The sequence below is a fragment of the Paramisgurnus dabryanus genome, chromosome 7 (assembly GCF_030506205.2).
Source record: "Paramisgurnus dabryanus chromosome 7, PD_genome_1.1, whole genome shotgun sequence".
Classification (NCBI taxonomy): Eukaryota; Metazoa; Chordata; class Actinopteri; order Cypriniformes; family Cobitidae; genus Paramisgurnus; species Paramisgurnus dabryanus.
The window spans coordinates 35,018,501-35,039,922 of NC_133343.1; the positions used below are offsets into that span (position 1 = coordinate 35,018,501).

At 36.9% G+C, this 21,422-nt stretch overlaps 2 protein-coding genes across 4 annotated transcripts in view; both read right to left on the reverse strand.

Moving 5' to 3' along the window:
- The window catches only part of cttnbp2nla (CTTNBP2 N-terminal like a), a 26,971-nt gene extending 11,521 nt beyond the window's left edge, over nt 1–15,450 (reverse strand). The window contains exons 1-2 of the mRNA XM_065279686.2: nt 15,358–15,450; nt 10,339–10,446 (exon numbers count right to left, since the gene is read on the reverse strand). Coding sequence (XP_065135758.2) covers nt 10,339–10,446; nt 15,358–15,372 — 123 coding nt within the window. The 5' untranslated portion in view covers nt 15,373–15,450. The remainder of the gene's footprint in view (nt 1–10,338; nt 10,447–15,357) is intronic.
- A 1,997-nt stretch (nt 15,451–17,447) lies between these two features.
- The window catches only part of phc2b (polyhomeotic homolog 2b (Drosophila)), a 45,171-nt gene continuing 41,196 nt past the window's right edge, over nt 17,448–21,422 (reverse strand). For all 3 annotated transcript variants that reach the window (XM_065279690.2, XM_065279689.2, XM_065279688.2), the window contains exons 12-15: nt 20,290–20,410; nt 20,011–20,125; nt 19,616–19,892; nt 17,448–18,451 (exon numbers count right to left, since the gene is read on the reverse strand). In XM_065279690.2, coding sequence (XP_065135762.2) covers nt 18,297–18,451; nt 19,616–19,892; nt 20,011–20,125; nt 20,290–20,410 — 668 coding nt within the window. In that variant the 3' untranslated portion in view covers nt 17,448–18,296. The remainder of the gene's footprint in view (nt 18,452–19,615; nt 19,893–20,010; nt 20,126–20,289; nt 20,411–21,422) is intronic.

The window sequence follows — 21,422 nt, forward strand, 5'->3', positions numbered from 1 at the left end:
CCATCAAAATGGAACAAGACAGTCAAAATGTTTAGCCATGTTATATGTGTCAGTATTTATTTTCTGATGTTAACTGTGGACAAATTCACATTTTCACCTCTGTAAACAATTAAAAAATAATAACATTTTACAGTACAAATAAAAAATAATAAAATTAGAAAGGTTCATTGTACATTTTCTGTAACTCAAAATTTCAAGATTCACTTCACAGCAATTTATTAATTCAGTTCACATTTACAAAAGACAAAAAAAAATAATAGGAAAACATGCTTACAGATTACGGGCCCTATTTTAACGATCTGAAACGCAAGTGCGAAGCGCAAGTGACTTTGTGGGCGGATCTTGGGCGCTGTTGCTATTTTCCCGGCGGGAGAAATAACTCTTGCGCCAGGCGTAAATTAATAAGGGGTTGGTCTGAAGTAGGTTCATTATTCATAGGTGTGGTTTGGGCGTAATGTCAAATAAACCAATCTGAGTTTTCCAACATTCCCTTTAAACGCAAGGGCGCAAGTTCCATGGCGAGTTGCTATTATTATGACGGATTTACCAGGCGCACGCCAGGAGCGGTTCACAGCCGAGGAGACCCACGTTCTTGTAAGAGCAGTCAAAAGACAGAGAAGTTGTTTTGAATGGGGATAGGAGAAACCCGCCCAAATCAGCGTAGGTTAAACAGGCTTGGGAGGAAATAGCCACAGTCTCATCAGCTGGCATCCCCATCATTGCGCAAAGTGCTACAATGATGTCAGGAGACGGGGGAATCCTAAGTTTGCAGCATAAATCGGGAACGCCGTGTAACGGTAGGTGGATCTGCCTCTACACAGAACCTGACGCCAGCAGAGGACATCGCTGCGTCCACCCTCACCGCTGAAAGGGTTTGGGGGCTTTAAAATCGGACTCAAGCAAGGTCCACCCCAAAGTACACTTACAAATCAAGTTCACATACATTAAGGTTTCTTATGAAAACACTTTAATTATTATTTACATAAAATAAACGTAATACAGCCTTATGAAAATATTTTAATCGTTATTTACATGAGAATTTTTTAACGCAGCCACACAATAAATAAAAACTATCACCACAATGATTTCCCTTCTCATGTGTTAATATTTTTTATTGTAACAATTTATGATTTGCAAAAATAACTGTTGCATCTGTGTAGATTAGATAAGCAAAGTGTGTGCGCGTTGTGCACGCTTATACATTATGGTCAAGCATGCACCCTTAAAATAGCATAATGAACCACGCGCAACGCGCCACTGACTTTAAACTAGTTTTTTTTTTGGTCAGTGGCACAATTGTTTTTTGAAACTGCAAAATAGCACCAGGGATGGTTTGCGCCGCAACACGCCTCCTTTTTTGCGCTGAACCGCTCAGGGAGCGCAAGTTCATTCCCTAGTTTGCCAACGTGCGTCCGTGGAGGGAAAAACCTGCTGTGCGCCGGTGCAAAATACGAATGATACATGCGTCACTGACAAAGTCAATTGTGCTGGGTGCAAGAGAGGGCCCTATGACTCAAAGGCAAACAATTTTGCATGACATGACTTGTACGATGAACTAATTCCTAAATGTTTTGAGATGTAAGACTAACAGAAAGCAGTATAATGTATTTTGATGAAAATGACAAGGAATTGAAAATGTAGCAAACAGCAGACAATTGTACATAATCATCTGCATGATGGTACCAAAGTATTTGCAATTTGTCCCCCTCAAAAAAATGAGAATTTGCTTTTAAGTTGGGCACAAATGACTTGATGATGTGGAGGTTGATCTGAGAAATGCTACAAAGCGACTGAAAAAAAAAACTGTAACGGGAGCTTTGAATTCAATTCAATTGTAACCAATAACTCTTACAATCCTTGTAAAGTGATCTCCAATTCCAAGGCTCTCACACGGACACATGCACACTCCATACTTGCTTTCTAAACAGGATATGGGATGATACCGAGCATGTGACCCTGCCAAAAGCAACATAAACCATTCTCCAAGGCTTCGAGTATAGATTTGTGTCTGCTCCGTTTCTGCTGTTTGTCATTTTAAATAAGGGGCCCCGTAGACGGCCGAAACAATCATTTGGGTCTAGGGAGGGACTACACTGGGAACCAGACACCAAAAAAGCTTCAGCTGAAGTAATTTAATACATTCGGAAATAACTCTGAACCGAACGAACTCATTTGACCTGGAAGAAAACAAGGCCGACTGAATGTGAAATGAGTTATGCGATAAAGTAAATTTATTAAAATGTATTAAATTTTTAAGTTTTTATTTACGGTCTGCTTCAATCTATGCAAACGTCTATGGCATGAGTGGTTCCTATGCAGTATGGTCACATGATTTGACATATCATTCCTTTCTGTAGCACAAATGAGATGAAAGTTTAATATTTCGGATTAAGGGTTTGATCAAACCAAACGAAAAAAAAGAGGGATGAAGAGAGGGCCTTGACACGCTGACAGTGAGGGCTTTTGAAAAAATATAACCAGGGGTATAGGGAATAAAGGTATGAAAATGAATGACAGGTGGAGGGGGGTAAACACACACTGTTGTATATACATATATCTAAACACATATACATATAAACAAATCCTTTGCTACACCTGCCAGTGAAAGATGAATTACTGACTGTTAAAAATATTTAAGCAGCTGCTATTAAAAAAGACTCAAAAGCCAGGAATGTATTGCCACAAGTATTTGAAAGTAAAATATCTAAACTGTTGCTTGCTTAGTTTGCTAGACCATTAAGTACACTAACTAGTGTGCATATTTATTTTAAGTAAAGATATGCGCTAGGGTAACACATTCAAGCCACAACATGTGTGTTCATTTGGTACGTGCATGTGCATGAGCGAGTATTTGTGATTTAATGCGTAGTCACTGTATGTATCTAGTGCAGGGGTTTTCAAAAAAATTTGTCAGGCGAACTTCCTTGACGCAAATTATTTACTTGATTTTAATTTTAAGGAAGTATTTAACTTTAAAAACATTTATTTTATTATTATTTAAAGTTTTATCAGTAGTTTTTTTTTACATAGTTATTGTTATTTATCTGAACCGGTATTGGACCTTCATCTAGTAATTTTCTTTTACTGGTACATAAAACATATCTGTCCATTTTACATAGGTTTTCAGTTTTGTGAGATTTTGTAATGTGTAATAGTGACAATAAAATATACATTTTGTTATTAAGCGTTTCATTTAGAATTTATTTAATTACTTGTTTACATTTTATGATTTAATAGTAATTGATTATTTTTTCATCAACTAACGAAACCCCTGCAATTGCCTTGTGAACCACCAGGGGTTCGTGAACCCCAATTTGGGAAACCCTGCTCCAATGCAGGACTGCAACATTTCAGGCAAAGTCTAAATATGACAATTTTCACAAACTGAAATTTTGTTATCGTTTCCTTACCATCATGTATTAATTTCTTCCATAAAAAAACACTTCAGCATAATGATCAAAATCTCTCTACACCATAAAAGCGTAACTATTTCAAACACACACGCACGTCATGCTGAATGTGATAAATGAGCATAAATCAGAAACTTTCACTCATACTGAACTCTGAAACTGATGCTAGGATAGATAAACGTGACAATTTGAATAAGTGTTTTGGAGTCTCTGAAGCAGAAAGGCTGAGACATTCGAGAGAAACAGAGAGAAGGAGTGTTGTGTTTTTGTCAATGGGGGAGTTAAAGGTGGGCTGCTGAAATGCACATTCCTGTTAATTAACAAAACACAGGAGAATGGAGACCATAGACATAAAGTATGTGTGAATGAGAGAGAGAGAGAGAGAGAGAGAGAGAGAGAGAGAGAGAGAGAGAGAGAGAGAGAGAGAGAGAAAGCAAAAAAATATGGCATCATTGAGGTCACATCCCATTCACTCGAAATGAATAAACACCATCTAATGTAAATTCCCAGTTTGAAAACATCCTGTGAGTAATAAAAGGCATTTCTGAAGTAGCCAGCTTGAATAATAATCATCTAGAAACGGTTTCACATTGAGTAAGATACATACTATGTGTCTTTATTATTGTAGGAGTTTGGGATTTACAATATGCATACCAGATTCAAAGATTTGTCTTTCTGACCAGCTCTTTACATAATCACATAAATCACTGAGTCACAACATTATCATAGATAATCAGCTTTCAAAAGATCTCACTTGTTGCATAATCCAATGTTTTTGAAAATGTCCCCACAAATAGTTAAACATGTTAAAACAGATTCGAAAGCACAATTAAAGTAACCCCCAGTAGTAAAAGTTGAGTTTTGTTTTAAATTTACTGATCTGGGGTCTGGGTTTAGGTGTAGAAGATGTATGTCTGGTATGAAAACAATGGACGTTTATGAGATGTTCTCAAACCTGTGTGTGTGTTTAGGATAAAAACTATTATGGGAGCAATTATAGGGGCCTTGGGAAAATTAACCCTACTAATGACTTAAAATAAGTCAGCCAGGCTGGTGCCTTGAAACAACACTAATGTGTGTGCGTGAGAGAGAGAGAGAGAGAGTGTGTCTGATAAAGCAAGATAACCTAACAGTGTCATGACTAAGAGAACGGGAGAGACTGGGGAATGTAAATAGCACACTTACAATAGTTACTGTTAGTATTAGTCACCAGGTCTTTCAAGATCATACAAAATTTCGTAATTCAAAAAAATATATATATACAATTGCTATGGTAAATACCCATTAATTTCATTAATTATACCAAACTTTGCAATCAAAAATACAGTTAAGAATTGTGAAATATACACAACTTTACTATAAAAAATACAGTTAAGAATTGTGAAACATACACAACTTTGCTTTAATGGAACATTTAATGAAACAAAAATGCCAACGTATTTTTTTTTTACAGATTTTAAACGCGAAGTTGTTTTTTATGGTTCTTGTATTTTTACAGCCGTTTTCTGGCTTTTTTTTTTAAATCGTAAAAACTAAAGATTTTTGACCGTGTACATATTAGTTACAAAAAAAAAAAGATTCCATCTTATTAAACTGCGTAAAACACTGGACTAGCTTATAATAAACTCACTTTGAGCTGGAAACCTGGAAGGCATCTTGCCGGCCGTGGCACTCAAAGTATATTTACTTGTTAGTCAAGAAACTTTGTTGTTTTAAAGTTTTCCCTCAAAAGTCAATTGCTGCTAAGAGGCACAAAGTATGGGAACAAGCATGCCCAATGACAAACATGAACTCAAGTCAGAAAGACTGAAGTGGTCTCTGTTTATCCTTTCCTCTTAACCAAATGTGATGGGGAACATATTATATAATAAACACACAAATATTTAAATTAGGGATGCACCGATATCGGGTATCGGCCTCGATACCACATTTTCTAAAGTACTCGTACTCGTTAAAAGTCCCCCGATACCTGGAATCGATACCACGGTCTGAGAAATGTCTATGTTTGAGCGGCGTGTAAGGGGTTAATGTCTCTTGTGTTGTCCAAAGAGGCAGAGTTTACAACAAACTGGAAAACTAGTCCCTTGTTTTTTGTTAAATTATATGACTAAAGCTGTTACCTGTAAATTTAAATCATGTTTTTTATTAAGTACTCCGTATCGGTATCGGCAAGTACTGAAATGCAAGTACTCGTACTCGTATTCCAAAAAAGCGGTATCGGTGCATCCCTAATTTAAATATAAACTGCAAATCTTCATCATAAAGGTTCCTGAGAGGGTCAAATATTTGGAAATGATCTTAAAACACAGTAAAACCGACTTAAATGACTAAAGAAATGTAAAGTGCATCTTGCTATTTGCTTGGTAAAAAAAGCTAAATTTTGTCGCTATGTATTGAATAAGGCAGGTAGAGTATAACAAAATATTTATTCATTATTATAAATATTACTAAATTTAGCATTTACTTAAAGGAACAGTATGTAGGATTGTGGCCAAAACTGGTATTGCAATCACAAAACTTGTGGCTAAAACTGGTACTGCAATCACACAACTGGTGGCCAATACACAAAATGACAACATAAACATCAGTTGAGGGCTGCAACTCCACTTTTTAAATTGCAATATCCTGTCCAGACCACTGTTGTCAGTGATATAAGTATTTGAAATGAAAATGATTTCTTAATGTCTAGTGACATATCAGGCCCATTTTATGATTAATTGATATAAATTTCTTACATACTGTTCCTTTAACATTACTAAATGCACAATGATCTAAAATAAACAATTGTATTGGCATAAACTAACATTAACAAAGATTAATAAATGCTGGAAAATTATATTGCACGTTTTACGTTCATGTAAGCTAATGCATTAATAAATACAACCTTATTGTAACGTGTTACTGGTCTCTGTATGTATGTCTGTGTGTGTGTGTGAGAGAGAGAGAGAGAGAGAGAGAGAGAGTAAAGTCATGCCTTAATGACCTCATTCAAAGTGAGCATGAGTGATAGAGATTGTATTCTCAGCATGCCAGAACACTGCCCCTAAAAACCACACAGAGTTTGAGAAGAAATATGCAGTCTGGTTCAATATATGCTATCCACTTATACTCGGCTAAATGACTTAAAAGTGGTTTAAAAGCATGGTTAATGCCTCTGGAAAATCCACTGTTTGTGTTGCACAAAAGCCTCTGCCCAATGCTTTCAAAAACAGGAATGCAGAGATAATATCTGTTCAGACAGCGGTTAAAAGATTTCCACCAAATCTGAGGGAGATACTGAGATTTACTGCCATGCTAACATAGTGAGATGAACAACCGACACTAAAATAATGCTAGACTGAAAAAAAACCATGTTTAATAATTTTTGGCATGTGTTGTGCAAAAACTCAATAGTTTTTATTCTAAATATCAATTTTGTATTGCATATCGTGAATATTCAATTATTAATTCATATATCATATAAATTTGCAAGACGGCACAAAAGTTATGTCTTTTCCAAAAGGTACATATTAGTACCTTAAATGTTATACATATTAGGACTTATGTAGGGGTGCGCGGGGCAAAAACTAATGCGGGGTTAGTTGTAACGCGGACTGTTTACATTGTTGCACAGGGCTGAGCGATTAGTTTTTTTTCCGTATTGATTTCATGCTGCCAAAAGACGATCTCATGCACATTATTGGAAATGTATAATAATTTTCCAGAGAGTTTTTGATGAACGAGTGTTTTGGTGCCATGTAAGTAAATTTTTTCATCCAATGCTATGTTATATTAATCAGGGTCTCGTTGACTAAAACATATAAAGCATTGTTTTGAAATATGTCTGCAGCTCTAAGCGACTTTTTTGGTGGGCTTTAAAATATTTTGGCCCAGCGGGGTTAATTGTAACGCTCTGTTACAACTAACCCCTCAGCTCAGCACTTACGATATGAAAACCGCTAACGTTAGCGTAATTCTTGACGTTGTTTTAAATAGGCTACACACGAATGATTGCTGGCTGCCAACAAAATAAATGCACTTGTCTTATCAAAAATCGTGTGTCAAATTTATTTTTGTTCATATCTTTAATATTGATTGAATAAGGTCACGTCAAAGATTGAAATCATAATGAAATGAATGGCTAAAATCAGACTTTGATGCTCATTATCTCAAAATTTGATTTTGAAACTCTAGTATTGTTATTACAGACTGGGTCATATATTTATTTATTTATTTATTTATTTAAGGATATATAAAAAAAATGTCATAATTGTGCTGCTTTTTCTCACATATTTAACCATTTTTATCCATTTATAATTGAATTATTGTTAGAAAGGGCTGGATGAATGAAAACAGTGTGGATACCTGCCTATCATAGACAGATATATAAACCATATCCACTTCAAGTATTTAGACAAAATAGTATTGAAATATTTCCCTGCAAACTTAATTTTTAGCAAGTGTTACAACTAACCCCCTGCCTGTTACAATTAACCCCACCTATGGGGTAAGTTGTAACGTTTGCACTTCTGTCACGTTTGGTGTAATTGTCCAAGAATGGTAAGTACAAGAAACAAACTTCTAATGTTCATTTGTTGCAAAGATGTGTGTGTTGCTTGTGTAAAAATATAATTAATCAAACTCAAATATTTTTTGAATGATTGAGCCAAAACCAAAAAGCGTTAGGTTGTACCCTACTTTTTATGAGAGTGTACATATATCCTGGACATGCTGTTTATGTTGTTATGAACAAAAGAAGGTAAAATAAGGTCCAGTCCGGTCTAATTAAAGCCTGATGGATGTTGTATTGATGCTACAGTAAGAATGCAATTGAGTTTGGAATGAAGCAAACAGTAGGATGCTAAAGTTCAAACAAAAAGTTTTGGTTGACACTTGTTCGATAATCTGTCAAGATTATCTTGATTGAAAACTGCAATGTGCCGTTTGACCCATGGCCAACCGACATCATTACTTGTAATGTAACGACTCTGAAAAGATCCTTGTAAATGTATAGCATTTGCATTTTTCTAAACAAACTGAGCTTTGTAAACCTCAAGGTTTCTCAGTGCAGAAGTCTTGGAAGGCTATGGGATGTAAGATGTTATAAAAAGAGAACAAATGAAGATATAATGAGACTTTATTCCCCTTTTTGTTTGTTTGTTAGAAAGCAGAGGGCCTGTTCTTTCATTTGATATTTTTGTATGTTTATATATTTATAGAAGAAGTTGTTCCTGGAAGTTTTTTTTTTTTACTTTTGGGAAAATCACAATAAATGCTGGCAGGCAACTTTTTTTAAAAGGCTGTCAGGGAATGAGTTTATTTGCAACTTTAGATGGAAACATAGCTATTGTGCATCAGAAAACATCATATGGTTTTACGTCTGGCATATGTGTGATATGTTTGAAAATGTAATGAACAAAAGTTGGTAGCTATTTCAGGGAGCTACACTGCGACCAAAATGGTCGCATATGCGACCTTTTGAACTGCCGTCGCGACCCTAATTTTTAATGGGTCGCAAATGTGCTACCTAATGTTTTAGACAATATGCTATGATTTACTATGAGCATTTATTAAAACAGAAATGTGGATCTTAAGAATACGTTTTATAACGTGCTCTGAGCCATCAACACGTTGGCTTCATTTTGCGTGAAAGCACGTCGTGTCTCTCCCTATCAGTGTGCGTTTGCGTGCTCAGCTGTTTCTCAATGAATTGGGTGGGACGCGACGCAAGCGCAGTGTCTTCCTTGTTTCTGAACTTGAGCAGAGGTCTTTCTTCACTGAGGACGCGGGACTCGTATGGTTCCGGGTTTATATTTTTAATGGTCTGTCAGGTCCGGTTAGGTCCTAGTTTAATTACTTTGGGTCCCAAGTCTGATTAATGTTGTGTTTATAACCCGACTCGATCGGAAAACGGCCATGAGCGCTACCGCGCTAAAGCTCGAGTGCAGTTTCAGCGTGCCTCCGGTTTCTATGGCGATGGTTCTTGTTACGACCACGCGCTGCATTTGCTTTCTCACATTTTTTTAATAATCTTATTATTAATTAACCATATATTTTCTAAAACCATATCCATATTAAGTTTGGACAGAGATTGTAGCAAAAAGCAATGCTAATGTCAAGCCCATATTGCACTGAACGAGCAAAGCAATGTAAAGTCTGTCACCGGGACAGCAAGTAGACTTTTAAATCTGAAATAACGAGTGGATTAAGCTTTTTAAATCGGCAAGAGAGAAATTGAAAGATAGAGCAGAAGCAGTAAAAGTGCCTTTCTAATAGAAATTATAACCATTATAACATCAGTCACATTTATAATCTATAGACCTGCACTGTCTATTAATATACTATACATAGTATTGTATTATATTGAGTTTGATAAAAGGGGTCTAATTGCTTCATATATCAGTGCAAAAACAGTAAGTCTTTTCGTGGTGCTTTGACAAACAGTGTCAGCTTTGTTAATGGCAAAGAAAGTTTGGGGTGGTTAGATTGATGAATATAATGTGAAATTAATATTAATTTTCAATGAATCAAATTATTGTGTTGTGTCACACATTATTAGTTCTACATCACATGTTTAGTAGACCATTATTTGTCAGTGGGTAATAATTGCCCTTTTCACCGGCTACCACCACCAAGTACATTTCAGATCTGTGGGAAACACTGCAACGTTTAAGAAAACAAGGCGGCATGTGGTTTAAAAGATGGCAAGTAAAATAAAAAGCATATCTGTATGCAATACAGTTTCATTATTGTTCATTATTATCCAGAGCGCCTTAATATAACTTGAAAAAAATATGTGCGACCAAATCATATTTTGCGCCAGTAACTGAAAAAGTTGGTAGCGCAAGTGCCACCAGTGGAAAAGGTTAGTGTAGTTCCCTGTATTTAGTAGCATCACACAATCTTACATCTAAGATATACAAAAACTATAAAAAAATATTGAACTTACCTTAAGTGCCTGTATGACAAAGTCTCGAGCTTCCAGCTCTCCTTCCAATACACTGAAGAGAAGCAAAACATCTCTTTTACTCAAAGCCTCCACATTCAGTCTCGACTCCTGCGGACAAAACACCAACAACAAATCATTAAAGAAAACAAACGTGCATAAAGATCCAGATATCGTAAACAATACAGAACATTTAATTTCATGTATTCGGCAGATGCTTCAATGCATTCAATGTATACATTTTTATTAGTATGCATGATTGCTATGATCAAACGCTCGACCATTGCACTGCTAATGCAATGCTTTACCAAGGGAAGGGACACAACCATAATAGACAAAACTGCATTTCAATGATATTTATTCAACAGGCTAAACGGTGCATATTTCTTTCCTGTGTTGGCATATTCCTTATTAAACCAGGAAGTCGGGGTGGGACATATCAGGCTAAAATGTGTCCTGGTTAAGTCAGAGTGGGTGGTATGGGGGTGAAAGCAAAGTATGTGACTGGGCTGAATACTAATACATATTAAAATCAAAAGTTGTAGCTTTTTTGTTGGCATTAACTAGGGTAACATGAACAAAGATGCAACTACACTGCTTATTTTTTGTTCATGTAAGTAAGCACTTACTAAAATCAACAAATATAAACACATTTTTTATTCAAGGAAGCAGTAAATTTAGGTAAATCCCAGTAGACTAAACCATTATTAGAATCCAACAATAATAATGAGATCAGTTACAGCAATCAGTCCTGCACAACTTATTTGAGTTGCATAAAGTTTTAATGGTAAAGTTCACTCATAAATAAAACTGCATTTTTGTTAAACATTTTGCTGAGAATCCTAAGAAGAGGGAGTCTTTGTGAAACATAATCCAAACACAGACTCATCCAAACAAACCAAAATGTGCATTTACTGTTTACTTTATCTGACGAATGTGTTTTAGAAGTTCACAGGAAACTAAAAAACATCCAGGACAAGATGCTGTTGTTATTTTCACTTCAGTCTTATGAGTCAAAGCATTTGTCCCAACATCAAAGCAAAAGTGGCATACCATGACTTCTAGAAACGCTGCCTATTGATAGACAGTTTGAAAGAAAGGCTTGTTGTTGGTAAAATAAGACTCACATTCCTCTCCTAGCCCTCACTTCTAAATACTCCGTAATAGCGCATGAAAAACTTTGAAAGCATCAGATTTCACTTTTCCACACATCTGTGCACACCACCAATGCTTTGACACACAGCTGTAAAGCTTAGCTAAAATAATCTCAAACTAAACCTAGATTTCTTCAGCCTGACCCCACTTTGCTTTTTAATGGCGCTTTCGAGATCATCTTGAGATTTGTGTGGTCAGCCAAAGTTTCCACTTCGTGAAGCCACGAGGACCGAACTGTTACATAACGTGCTCGGAGACGGACGCCTTCCAGCTACTGTGCTCCAGCTGAAATCTGGGATACTTTAAACTTGGAAGTCTTGCTTCCACGTCAGAGTTCTCATATTGGCACTGCTGTACTTTACACAACCCTACTTAGCCGCATGAATTAAAATCTGTTTCTCATGCATATTTGTTATTTTAATACCTTTGCAATCATGTTTCTTTTGACGTATTTTGCATTGATGGGAACTGCATGCTACAACTGAGGCTTGGAGTATAGTATACCATGCTTGAAAGCTTTCATGGTCTGTGGTTTACCCTGTCAAACAGTGCTAATTTGAAGCGTGTCCCAATATAAAGCCACATTTTATAGATCTACTAATTTCACTACTTCATTTTGACTTTTATTTGAGAAGTAAAAGGTGCCTTACTTTCCAAAATTAAAATACAATACATCCAGCAGATATTTACGTTTACGGATTTGGCAGATGCTTTTATCTAAAGTGACCGAAGTTGCATTCAAGCTATAAATTTTCTTTAAGTATGTGTGTTACCTGTGAAAACTTCTTCGGGGCAGACGAATAACCACAGCATCGGATGCTATCCATATCGGGGCGAGTTGTTGCGGTTACGCGCCTGGCCGGAAGTTAACTTCTGGTTTGTGCTTGTTTATTGGTATGGCTGGTGGCTAAAGTGACCATTGGAACAAATACCATGTCAAAAAATAATTTACTCACCCCCATGTCATCATAAATGTTGATGTCTTTGTTTGTTCAGTCAAGAAAAAATTTAGTTTTTAAAGAAAAACATTCCATGATTTTTTCTTAATTTTATAAACTTTATTGAACCCAAGCAGTTTACAATTTCAATGCAGTTTAAGGGGCGGTTCACACTTTGCGTCTAAATCTGCGCGGAAAACGCGACCGTAGGTTGTTTTTTGTGTCACATGACCTGCGGTGCGCTTGCGGCATTCTAGAAAGTTGAAATGTTTTGAACTCGATGCGATGCGGACGCACCTGGAAAAAATGAGCGCGTCGCACCGTGTGTGCATCGTGACCGGGTTGCTTCCATTGCGAGTGCGCAAACCGCACGTGAAATGTAAATCGCCCCTAAAAGTGCAGTTTCAACGCAGCTTCAAAGGTCTCTAAACTATGCAAAACGAGGCATAAGGGTCTTATCCAAGCGTGCCGTACAATCCCTGAAAAGTGAAGCCGAAACGTCTCAGTCGCCCCCCAGTGACTGGTCCCAGTATAGGTCATAAACCCCGCCTCCCCCATGTTATTCAATGAGAATTGAGACCAACTAAACAAATTAATTACACTTAAACAAAATGTAATCACGTTGATGTAAATTCAAATGTTTGTTTTTAAAAAAAGTTTGTTTTTAGTTAGTTATTTAATGCTATAAAAATGGTGGGGTCACATCATGATTGACAGCTGTTATATGCGCATTCCGTGAGAGCGAGGGCGGGGCCTTGATTTCGTGGCTTTACTTCCTGCTCACTACAGCACAGGAGCAGTCCCGAAATCGCTACTGCGCAGACTCAAGACCCAAGATGTCAGCGCCATATCAGGACATTGGCGGCTTCACTTTTCACCAATGGAAGAGAGCGAATGGGCGTCGGCCATTTTTTTTTTACAGTCTATGGTTTTATCTAGCAAAATCACTGTCATTTTCGACAAGAAAAATAAAAAGTATGTTCTTTTAAACCACGATTTCTTGTCTTGCACTAGCCGTGTGACGCGCCAGCACAACCTTACTCAATGCGTAAGCACGTCGAATGGTCATGCATGATATTGGCGAAACTGTGCGGTCCCCAGTGTTAGGCGGTACGAGTGTGGAGAGAGAGGACCAATCTGACGTTTTTGTATGTGAAATGATACTAAGTAATGTCTTTGTGTCGGTTTATTGTTTAAAATGGTCGCAAATGTGCGTTTTACATGTGTAACGCGTGACCTTTTCGACGTTATTACATGAGGTCGCGCTGGTTGTGGTTTAAAAGCGCATATTTTTTCTTGGCAAAAATGCTAGATAAAACCCTTATGCCTCATTTGGGTTTGTTTAAAGCCCTTTGAAGCTGCATTGAAACTTCAATTGTAAACGATCCAATAAAGTCTATTAAATTGAGAAAAATCCTGGAATGTTTTCTTCAAAAAACGTAATTCCTTCTTGACTGAACAAAGAAAAACCTCAACATTTTGGATGACATGGGGGTGAGTAAATTATCGAGATTTTTTAAATAAAGTGAAATAATCCTTTACTTTTACACAAAAATGTTAGCTCAGTGTAGTAATTGATACGCTTTAGCTATGATTTGAACTAAGGTAACTTACTGGTGGTTATTTATTTAGCCTATTATCAGTACCGGTAATAATCTACTCTAGAGTGTTGCAGAAGTCTACCAGAAGTTACTTTAGGCCACGAAAGCCATTTGTTTATGTTGTTTCCGCTGAAACCGTCTATACCTGTACATAAGCAAACTTTATCTATAAGAGAAAGAATGATAAACAATTGACAAAATTCCTCAAATTCTTTATGTATCTTCAAACTTCCAAAACAAAGCTTTGGATCTTGCTTTCAAGCACACGTCGGGATTATCTGATGTGTTCTTCATGGTTGGCTAATTTGGAATTTCCTCTTTAATGGTGCCCGTGCCTTTCTGAATTAAAGGGTGCTACAGCATTAAACATCAACCCGAAAGCTTCTCAAATTACCCACCATTTTTCCTGAAGCTAGCCTGAAGCAGGAGTCTACTCTCACCCGACATGTCACAGGGTAATTCATTTAATCCCCAAGCTGCTTGTAAACTACAAAACAGATGGCCCGATTGCCTGTTCATGCTATCAACTCTGCCCACTTACATTAAAGTGCAAACTATACAAAGTGTAATGCATATTAGATATATGGGGCAGCAATTCACATTAATGCACTATAAGGACTTAAAATAAGTCTCCTCACTCTTTCCTTAGGTGTATCACAATAACAACACTTATCCCATATAAACTAACGTTACGTTTGAATTGATATAATATAAAAACAATATTTCATGCAATATTAAAGTACAGTTAATACTGGGGGGGGGGGTATTATTTAAAGCAACACAATACATTTATTTTGACTATTTTGTCAAACCCCATTGTGTTTACTTGCACCAATGCAAGTGCAGTAGTTGGGCATCACCTAAACTCCGCTAACTAAGAACGCGACTATGATGCCTACAAATGTTGCCTAGGTAGGCAGCTCACAAGATTTTGAAACACATCTTATAACGAACTTTCAAAAGCAGAAATAGAAGTTGATATTTTTGCAAAGAAAGAAAGTTTTATGAAAACCTTTATCAAATAGTTTTTGTCCACACGATGCTCCTGTAAGGAAAATCTCGTTAAAGCCTCTTAAGGACAGTTGTTTAAATAAATAAATAAATGTTTCCTATACTGTCGGTTATTTAAAGTACAGCAAGCAATACTAAAGTAAAGTAAGTAACGTTAAAGTACATCAACACTAGCACGAATCTCCTCAAACTGTTCACACAGTCTGCATCTTGTGCGTTTGACAAAAGTTTATTTTGCTCTCGTGTTTTCTTTCGTTTTCTCTCGATTTCTGGAAAGAAAATGATTTAGCAAAGTGTTTAAAAGATGAAAAACTCACCGTAGTGGGTGCCATCCCAAGTTTGATCAGTTTCCAATATCGCTGAAGATCGGCTTCAGTGAAGTTCAGCTGCTCTGGAGAACGCAAACGGACATCTTGAACAACCAATAGAATAAAAGAGCATCCACGCGCTGACCAATGGGAATGCGAGATAGAGTGGGCAGGAGGCGGGACTGAGCGAGTTTATAAAATGGGATTCTTTGTGCCTCAGCGAGACCTCCTCCCCTCTCCGGTCCTCAATTTACTACACTTTTTTGCCCGATTTCCGTTAAACTTGTTATTTCGTTGCATTACCACCACTCACGTATTTTGAAATGCTAAATATATGGGATAGTTTTAAAGCTGACCATATTTGGATCTGAGATAAGCAGTCAGACAGACAGGAGGATAAATGAACATCTTTGAAGCTTTGTACTGTGACCATTTAAATGCATGCCTGCCACCCAGCGGCGGCATTTATTATTACAACACAAAACATTTAAAGTCCCCATAAAATCAAAATTTAAGTTTTTGGGCTTTTAGTATGAATGTGTTAGCCTGAAGGATATCTATAAACTAGTGTGCTCCAATAAAGATGACTCTAACATTGAGCGTATTTTACAGTATTAAACACGAATTTAAAAAGATTTTATTAGGCTCTGAAAATATTTAAAAAGAACACAAATAATGGCCTTCTCAGCTACCGTAGTTGCAACTCTGCGTCATCAGAACAGAATGTTTAAAGGGCACCTATTTCATTGCTAAACATTTTATTTTGTGTATTTGGTATAATACGTTTGCGTGGTTTATGGGGGCTGCGAGTTGGTGCCAGGGGGGCCCCAAATTTATGACATTTTATGAAATACATCAATTCTGTGTAGTTTAACCTAAAAAAAATAAGGCTACTAACCAAAAGCACTACTTTTTTGTATAATTTAAGTTTTTTTTTATAAAAATGTTGAGTTTTAGAACAGTTTTTTGTCACAAATTTTCTTTGGGGGGCCGCGAAGGAATGCACCGTACACAAGGGGGGCGGCATGCTGAAAAAGTTTGGGAACCACTGGTTTATGGTATCACATTATTTTCCACATTATTCTTGTAGCTCCAGATTTCATTCTCTTCCTGAAATGCAAAAAATGTGTAAAAATTGGCCAGCTAATCTGTACACTTTGATTGGCCTAAAAACCTCTGACGTCAGCCGGAAATGTGACGCTCCTTACCATGTTTGAAAGATTCGGTCACAATGCAATGCTAAAAGGAGTTATCTTACAGGCTGTGAGTCCGAAGCGAGAGGAATTATGATAATGTCGGTCTTGTCCACGTCATCAGGCCCAGGAAGTAAACTGTTGCCTACAATCCGTGTGTTTGTTGTAGTCCAAGAAAAGAGATTTATGTTGGAGACGATAACTTGCGTCATCGTTTACTTTGGGGTTTGGACCTTTTGCATATCGTTAACATGTACTAATACACACTATACACACCAAAGTAAATGTAAAATCAGTCTGTGAGGTAAGCTAGATGCTATTGGCTATATTGAAAAAGGGAGGGGCCACTTAATATTTTTCACCCTAACTTCCTGTTTCAGTGGAAATTGTGTCAATGCATCAAAAAGCTGTGCATTTCAAGGCCCTACAGTGGATCTTATGTGACCGAAACCTTCTGGACGAAATGCTAAAACGGAAAATATTATCTAAATGTATACATGTTAATGTGTTAAATACAAAATATCAAAACAAAATGGCTCCATGCAAGAATGCTTTTCAGGCAGGACATTTTACAAGAAACATTAAATATAGAACAATAAATAAAGATATTATAGTTCATCTTAATTTTATAATTAAACGTAGTTAAACGTATGGACACAGGTCCATGCTAATTTTATGAACTGTGGTTGCTCTGCTAGGACATCTCTGTGAATTTCGAGGAAAAGTTACTGGAATAGCAGATTAGAAAACGAATGTATGTTTTGAAGAAATGCCTAGTTTTTAAGATTCAACTTGGTTTGGTTTTATATCTATGCAATGAAATAAATGGAGAAGTTGAAAGACAAATAACAGAAATGAAGAATATGCAATCTCAAACTATTAAAACACGAATGGACACATGAATCCTTCAGTAAAAAATGTTATATTACAAATTTGATTCATCTGATAAATACAGGCATTTCACAAAGCATTGTACTAAACAAAAATCACATCACAATCCTATCAACATACAATGACAAATCTGAGCACATTTAAAACCATAAACATCATCATTCCCAATATCCAAGTTAAATACGATTTAATGTGCATCTCAAAACCATGTGTAGCATGTCTGTATTGACACACACAACATAAGGCTACAGGTTGTATCTTTTTTTAGGTTCAAAATTCTGTTCCTTTGCTTCTGTATTTCAAGTCTTCTGAAAACAAATGTGACTGAGTTAAATAGCACCGGTCTGCTGTGATTCAACCCCTGTAACAAATACAAAGGTAAGAATAATTTACTTAAACATATTTGTACAAAAGCATCTGTGACAACAACAAAAATGTACAGTCCAAATATATCTTTCAGGAGTTATGGAGCCACATCATGGAGCTTCGGCTTTGTTTTGCCTATATTTTCCAAATATTTCTGAGCACCAGGTAGTTAAGCCAAGCCACCTGTGAGCCCCAGTCATCATTCCAAATCTCTGATCGACAATTAAATCAATTCACGATCCTTCCATTTGGTATAAATCATTTGTGCGATTCTTCATAGGTAGACGAGTCATTTTTTGTTCGGGCTGAATTCACTTCAGTTCTTGTCATGAATGAGGAAGTGCATGTTTAGACATTAGTCCCGAAATATATAAAGCCAAGAGGCGTGTGTATTTTAGTATTTGAAATCTGTTGTAGTGCAGTTTGGGGTGCTGTAGTCCCTAGATCAAGTTTCTGTGGCAGAGGACACGCTTGATACACGAATACCGCCTTTCACGGCTAAGAGTCTTTTAGCATGTTTATGCGGGCGAAGATCTTGAGGGCGGGTCCCAATTTAATATTCATGGCACTCATTAGATGGTCTTCCTTTAGTAGCAGCATGGCCTGTCCGTCAATCTCCTGAGCTCGAAACTCATCGGCAATCTCCTGGCAACCTGCAATTAATCGCAACAATAAATTAACAGACTGTAACCTTGCAAAGGAGGTAGAGGAACAAAAAAAAAAGTGCACAAAAAGACAAATGGTTCTTTACATCACAAACAGAGGTCGCATTAGCCGAACATTTTCCATCTTTAAATTTTTTAACCAAAGAGGGAAAAACCGATGTGCGATTTATTGTAATTTGCAACTGTAATTACCATCCCTCTCCAGTTGGGGGCGATTGAGAGTAACCATTAGCCAGTAAGTGTTTGACTTCATGTGGTTCTGCGCAAAGCGTTCAGCACACAGATATGTATAATAAAGGCTAGATGTCTCACCCGCGCTGCTGGCCAATTGAGTGGAACATCCGCATTTGGCGGCCATCTTACCATAGGACGCATTGCATTTAATAGAGCATGTACTTTTAAATGACCTTAACTTGCTCAATTTTCTACCGATTTTCAAACAGTTTGGTTTGTAATAAACGTCAGAGATGTACCTATGACACTGCATACTTAATGAATAATTTTCATGAATCATGTTAAAGCATCCAGAATTATAGCCACTTTAATAACGTTTGTAAAAAAACAAAACCGTTTGAAAATCGGTAGAAAATTGAGCAAGTTATGGTCATTTAAAAGAACCTGCACCATTAAACACAATGCTACGAGTGAGTGAGCTGTCTGAGGTAAGATGGCCGCCAGGTGATGAAGTTAGAGACTCCGCCATAACAAATTTGCTGTGATTATTACAGTTCTCTTAGGCTACGTTCACACCGCAGGCTGAAACGACCCAATTTTTTTGCCCCTATGCGATCTGTATCTGATCTTTTCATGACAGTCTGAACGACACAGATCTGATCTTTTCAAATGTGACCCAGGCCACTTGGGTATGTGGTCCTGAATCCGATACGTATCTGATCTTTTGAAATACGACCTCTGTCTGAACGGCCAGGCCACATGTATCCGACCCGTACGTCATTGACATCACAAAAGGTCGAATTTAATTGGAAATGTGAACGGCCTTGCAAAAAAAATCAGAATTGAGCATTAAGCCCTGCAGTGTGAACGTAGCCTTAGTGGTTTCTAAATCATAGTTATGCAGTTAAGGCGATCTAAGTGGTTGCTAGGGTAATCTAGGCAGTCTAAGGTTTCATCCTTATCATAATAAATACTTACCAGGCAAAGAGCGAATAAATTCGAACACTTCCTGCACGTTCCATTTGGTGGGGTCACACGGTAGGAAGTGTTGACTGAGGAGAGGAAGCTCTTCAGGATCATTAGCAGCGACTCTACCTTGAGACTCGATTGGACCAGAACTCGCAGCCGAAAGTGGGGAAGCTGCCTCTTCATAGCTGGAGATATCTGAACAGGGACTGGATTCTCCCTGGCTGGGTTGAGATTGAAGTGGAGAGGATACGGATTCTCCCTGAGACTGCTGAGATACGGATAGCCTCTGCAGAAAAAAACAAGAAACGTGGTTGATCACGTGATGCATGACAATTCAGACATTCATGTCAAGATTTCGCTTAACAGCATGTTGATACGTATGAATAATTGAAAGTACGGTTTACCTGCTTTTTGGCTTCTCTGCCTCTGCGACTGTGAGACCTCCTTCTCCACCGATTGGCTGTTTTAGTTCTGTCTGGGTGGAACAGACCCATCCGCTTTGTGCAACCAACATTGTACCTGATGAAAAGTAAACGCATGTTACTATAGAAAGAGATGTTTTCACAAAAATACCTCATGAAATGTAGGTAGCGCTTACAAAATGACAGAACTATTTGTGTAATATCTAAATTTTATGTAATTCCAAAAAATTGGATTTTTACATGAACATGTTACTGCTTTACCTTTTAGCGCAGACCATGGAACAGAACCGTTTTGAACCCTTAAATTTGTAGGCAAAGTCAACCCATCCACAGAGCTCACAGGTAAATTTTGGCTCCTCCTGCTCCTCCTGAGCCATTGTGTCTGGCAAAAAAAATCACTGTGTTATGTTTGTTCATTTTTGATTGCTTGTAATGGTTTTTGCTCGTAATGGTGCAGAATTATGAAGAACATCTTTAATGCTATTTAAAATGTTCAAGTAAAAAAAAAGGAATTACCAAATAATCTCTTATCAGTAACAAAACATGTTTTCTGTTGTCATTACATCAGCATTTTTGTAAAAACATCTTTGGTTGCAGTGGTCCCATACACACTGCATAATAATTCAGTTGTCACTTCACCTTTTAATGTTGTATACATCTACCCAGTCTCACAAAGTTTCGTGATATAGTCACATATTTATTTGATTATTTTTTCGTGATATTATCACGAATTTCCATGTTTTTTCGTGATCGTATAACGAATTCCTGTTTTCGTGTGATTATCACGTGTTGGTTACTCAACTGCTTTTTCCTATTTTTAAACCATTGTCGCTTCAGTTTAGGGTTAGATTTGGTGCTTGCATTAGAATGTCACTTTATGTATTGGTTGATACTATTTTTTATGATTTATTCTTTTATATGTCGCCTGGCGTTAGGGTTAGAGTTGGGTAGGGATGTCATTTTATGTAAATCTAACCCTAAACCGAAGCGACAATGGTTTAAAAATAGGTAAAAGCAGTTGAGTAACCAATACGGCATAAACACACAAAAACAGGAATTCGTTAAGCGATCACAGAAGACGCGGAAATTCGTGATAATGTAAAGAAAAGAGAATAAAAAAAATATGTGACTATATAACAAAATTTCGTGAGTCTGGGCTGTGATAAACACACGAAAACAGGAATTCGTTATGCGATCACAAAAAAACACGGAAATTCGTGATAATATAAAGAAAAGAGAATAAAAAAAAATATGTGACTATATAACAAAATTTCGTGAGACTGGGCTGTGATAAACACACGAAAACAGGAATTCGTTATGCGATCACAAAAAAAACGCGGAAATTCATGATAATATAAAGAAAAGAGAATAAAAAACAATATGTGACTATATAA